This window comes from Leptodactylus fuscus, chromosome 3 (genome assembly GCF_031893055.1).
Source record: "Leptodactylus fuscus isolate aLepFus1 chromosome 3, aLepFus1.hap2, whole genome shotgun sequence".
Taxonomy (NCBI): domain Eukaryota; kingdom Metazoa; phylum Chordata; class Amphibia; order Anura; family Leptodactylidae; genus Leptodactylus; species Leptodactylus fuscus.
Window position 1 is genome coordinate 235220999 of NC_134267.1, and position 4738 is coordinate 235225736.

Consider the following 4738-nt stretch of genomic DNA (forward strand, 5'->3'; position numbering starts at 1 on the left):
GGAAGTAAAAAATACTGAAAGGATTTACATGAGTAATAGACGGCAAACAGGAATAAAGAGGTTGTCATGTTATGACCTGCAAACACAACCTGAGACGAGACGGTACAGGAGAGACTGTGAATCCTGGAAGGAAGATCCTCACTGATGATGGAATTTTCTACCAAATATTTTCTCATAGCGGTGCTCTTTGTGATATGTCTGATGGGTATCCTAGTAAATATGGCAATGGTGGTGTCTATCTACATGAAATGGAGAAGCCAGAGATCCCTTCAGACCTGTGATAAGATCCTGACCTACTTGATTTCCAGAGGATTGTGTTTTCTCACTGTCATCACATGGATCTTAGTCTTTCATGGGTTTTCATGGGTTCTGCGAAAGGATATTGTCCTACCAATTCATTACATCCAGTTTACGTTCACCTTCTACAGCAGTCACTGGATGGCCACCGTCCTCTGTGTCTTTTATTGTCTGAAAATTGTAACCTTCAACTTCAGACTATTCCTCTTCCTGAAGACCAGGATCTCCACCATGGTCCCTTGGCTGGTCCTGACCTCTCTGATACTCTCGCTGATCTCCAGCATTCCCTTTGGTTGGTATGGCTATGACCTTCAGGTCCAGAAGTTACTTAATGGTTCTTCTGAAAATAATGAGAATGGAGTTGTTATTGTTTATAACTTACACGATCAGTTCCTGATATTTGCTGTCGGTTCTTTTCCGTCATTTCTAATATTTTGTGTTGCCATCTTCTTGCTAATATATTTCCTTCTAATGCACACCAGACGTATGAGGAGCAACGTCCAGACCCCAAACCTAAAGTCACACCTTACTGCTTTGAAAAGTATGAGCTTATTTTTGCTGCTACAGATATTGGTTTTCATCTGTATGAATCTTATGGCTTCTGGTACATTTTAAACCTTAAACTTCCGGTTCTGATTAGTTGGATAATACTCTGTCACCCCCCATTGCTCCATTCTCTTTACTTGATGTCTACCAGCAGTGACGCAAGGAAGATGCTAAGCTCAATGAGACTTGTGTTGATCAGATGTTCCTGAAGGAACCCTTTACATGTCTCAGCTCTACACTATCCATGTTTTCTAGTTCTAGGTCTTGTTTTTTGTGAGATCCTTTTACATTTTTTAAGGCTTCGCTTTGTGATTTTAAATATTTGTATTTAATTATTATCAAATATACATAACACAAACTTATATAACTTTATAGGTCACTGGTGCAGCTCCTTCTTGATTATTCAGTTCAGTTTTGTTCGTGGTAATGAAAAAAATCAACTTTCTGTGCACTTCTAGCCTATTACCTACAACCTAGCAGTGCTAAAAAAAAGCCAGAAATAATACTGTAACAGCAGCAATTATTTCAGAGCTTTTTTTCTAACCCTCTCCTCTCTTCATAGACTAATATGGAGAAAGTAATTGCCTGAAAAGTGGAGAAGGAAACCAATTTCTTTAATAAGACATATTACAAAATTGGATCTATTAATCTGCACTATACATTTATGAAAAGTTGTTTAGAACTGGAGGTACACTTTAAGGGGTTAGAAAAAGTAAAATTGTGAGCTCCATTGGGAAGATAGACTGTTGTAAATGATAATAATCACTGTACAGGCCCACAAAAGATGATGGTGCCATATAAGCAACATTAATAAATAAATACAGTAGATACATATATACATAATACCAATACCACAAACTAGTCCATCATGTGCAGGATCAAGGAAGTGGGATTAGCAAACTACAAACTACTGCAACTACACTTGGATAGATGTTCCCGCCCCATTGGTGAAAGCCATGTGTCATAGACACCAAACTAAGAATTACCTTTTACAGGGATTTGTCTGAATCTTAGGAATATAGATCTGTTTGTGATATAACCTGAGCTTTTTACCCCAACCAGGCGTTGATGTTATTTAATCCTACATGATATTACTTTTAGCTGAGGGGCGCTACTCCATACTGTGAGCTCAACTACAACACCCAGCTGTAGCGGTTGATCTTGAGGCACCTACAACCCTTGTTGTCACCAGGTTTGAGCCGATCTTGAGATTTCAGGATTGATTTTAAAATCCGAATTCCGATCATTTTCCAGCCGATCCCGATCGTGAAATTTGCTCAATCACCAATCGGGATCCGATCTTTCCCGATCCCGATCGCTCAACCCTAGTTGTAGATCACACTAGACTATTTCCTGTATCATGCCTCAATATATTTCAGCAATCAATCTACTGGACTGAACATTTGCATGAAAATCAGACATGTTCCAGGAATTTACATGAGAAGTAGACGTCACATCAGAATAAAGTATCCAGGAGAATCAAATCCTCATGCAAAGTCTAAACTGGCAGCATTCAGAGCAGGAGTCCAGAGTGGAACTCCAGAGAAAGGATCGTTATCAATACAGATTTCTAGATAAAATGGGATTCTCTACCTGGAATATCATTGCTCTTGGGCTGTATATTGAATGTTTTGCAGGGATCGCAGTAAATCTGATTATTGTGGCGGCCAATATGATGAAAAGGAGAACCCTGAAATCTCTTCCAACCTGTGATAAGATTCTGAGCTGTTTGATGATTTCCAGAAGCTTGTCCGTCTTCAATATCTTTTTAGCTCACTTATTCTTGAAGTTTTATGGATTGATCATGCAAAACTTTGTGGTGACAGCCATATTACTGACTAATGCCATAATCCTGCATTACACTGACCTCTGGTTTGCTGCTGTCCTCTGTGTCTATTACTGTGTGAAGATTACAACCTACAACTGGAAGTTCTTTACCTTCATGAAGACCAAGATCTCCACCTTGGTCCCGTGGTTCCTTCTGGCATCTTTAGTGATTTCTATATCTTCAGGTCTTCCATTCAGTTTCTATCTTTATGACTTAAAGCCTCAGAATGTATCAAACAGTTCAATGGAGTTATTTGTCTTCCAAGCTGGTGCTCAGGAAGACTTTCACAGCCACTTCTTCGTAGTCCTAGTAGGCTCAAGTCCACCATTCACAATATTTTTGGTTGCAGACGGCCTGTTACTTCATTCTCTTTGGACACACACCAGACGGATGAGGGGCTCGGGGTCTGGTATTCGAAGCCCAAACTTGGAGTCTCACGTCAGTGCGGTAAAGAGTATGAGCCTCTTCTTAGTGTTACAGATAACATACTTCACTTTCATGAATGTCTTTTGCTCCGGTAGTTTCTATGATTACTGGCTTTGGCATTTGGCCAGTTTGGCTATAAGCTGCAGTCTTCCATTCTTCCATTCTCTGTACATTATGTGTTTCTGCCCTGAGATCAAGAAGGCAATTATCTCAATGTGCCATGGGCTTACAAGATGTCAGAAGAGCCACCAGTAATGGGAATATCCTATACCCTATAATGGTAGTAAGAGAATCTAGATTTTAATCCTAACCAGTTGATGTGTTCCTGGATTATCTTTATTTTATTATCTTAATTTTGATATTTTGATGCAAAATCCAACTCTAAAATTAACTTGAGGCCTCAGTTAACTTCTGTAGAGATCCTGCTAAGACCTAGTAAGCATATGCTTGGTTCACATCTGCGTTGGTATTCTGTCTGGGGGAGTCCGCATGGGGACCCCCCGAATGGAATACCAAACGCAATTGCAAGCGCTGGGCAGTGAAAGCACGGACCCCATAGAGTAGCCTGGCAGTGACGCTAACTGTCAGGCTTCATTCACACCAGGCTAGCTCTGCAGCTCAGAGACCAGTTGGGCTCCGCAAGTTATTAGTTATTATTTTTTTAGTAAACTTACAGATCATAACACTTTGGTAATCTGTGTCTTGACTCTGATTCTGACGTGACCTCTTGGAACTGAACCTTAGCTTGATATTGGATATCCCTTTATCTCCGGATTCCGTATTTGATGTGACCTCCTGGTACTGACCATTAACCTGGACGTTTATTCTCCTGATTCTGATCTTCCTTGTAGGTTTATCACGGGCTCTGCTTTAATTGCTGATTGTGGTGTATTTATTTCTTGTATCATTTCTGCGATGATAACTTAGACCCTAACTTCAGCACAGTCCATCAGGCTTTGTGGTCAGCATGGGTCAAGGCATTTGGGTGTCTGGGGCGTTTCTCAGCCCTGTATAGGACAGTAAGTTCTACTGCTCTCTGTTATCAGCCAGATCCTGCTATTTTCTGATATTTGCTCCAGAAAACTTTGTCACTTTTTTTTTGGCAGAAACTCAGCTAACTAACAAGTGGTAAAAAATTGGACTAGACAGTCTAAAAGTACTCCAGATTTTTCAAATTACAATAAACACTTTGATAAAATTGGTGCATCTTAAGACTATCTAGTCTAAGTGCACTGTCTAAAATTTACAATATTAGTAAATCTGCCTCACTGTTCAATTTAATTGTCTTGTTCAGACTATTAGGGTAGGGGCAGGGGTGAACCTAGCTTTTATGCTGCCTGAGGCGGACGACAGAAAGCCTCCCCCCCCCGGAGGAGGGGGCGGAGCGGAGTCAAGGGGGCGGGATGGAGTTAAGGGGGCGGGGCGGGGTGGACGGGGCGGTGTTAGCAGGCAGGGAGAGGACCTGCTCTCTGCCTGAGCGTGAGGGGAGGCCGGTGGAGCAGCGCTGCGTCCACAGGGCCTCCCCAATCCACCGCTCGCTTCCCGTGCCGGGCTGCCGAGACGGTGACACTAAGCCAGTCCAGGATAGCTTATCCTGGACTGGCTTAGGTCAGCAAAAATGTCACCCCCCCCCCAGGGGCC

At 41.9% G+C, this 4738-nt stretch overlaps 1 protein-coding gene across 1 annotated transcript; it reads left to right on the forward strand.

Annotated features, from left to right (window-relative positions):
- The first annotated feature begins 2332 nt into the window (after positions 1-2332).
- Positions 2333-3352, forward strand: LOC142198614 (taste receptor type 2 member 40-like). Its single transcript, XM_075269643.1, has one exon. It carries the CDS (start codon positions 2333-2335, stop codon positions 3350-3352), a length of 1020 nt encoding a protein of 339 aa, XP_075125744.1.
- Positions 3353-4738: the final 1386 nt, after the last annotated feature.

Bases quoted from the DNA above. Each gene is read 5' to 3' on its own strand.
- LOC142198614 (XM_075269643.1), top strand. From the start codon at position 2,333: ATGCAAAGTCTAAACTGGCAGCATTCAGAGCAGGAGTCCAGAGTGGAA.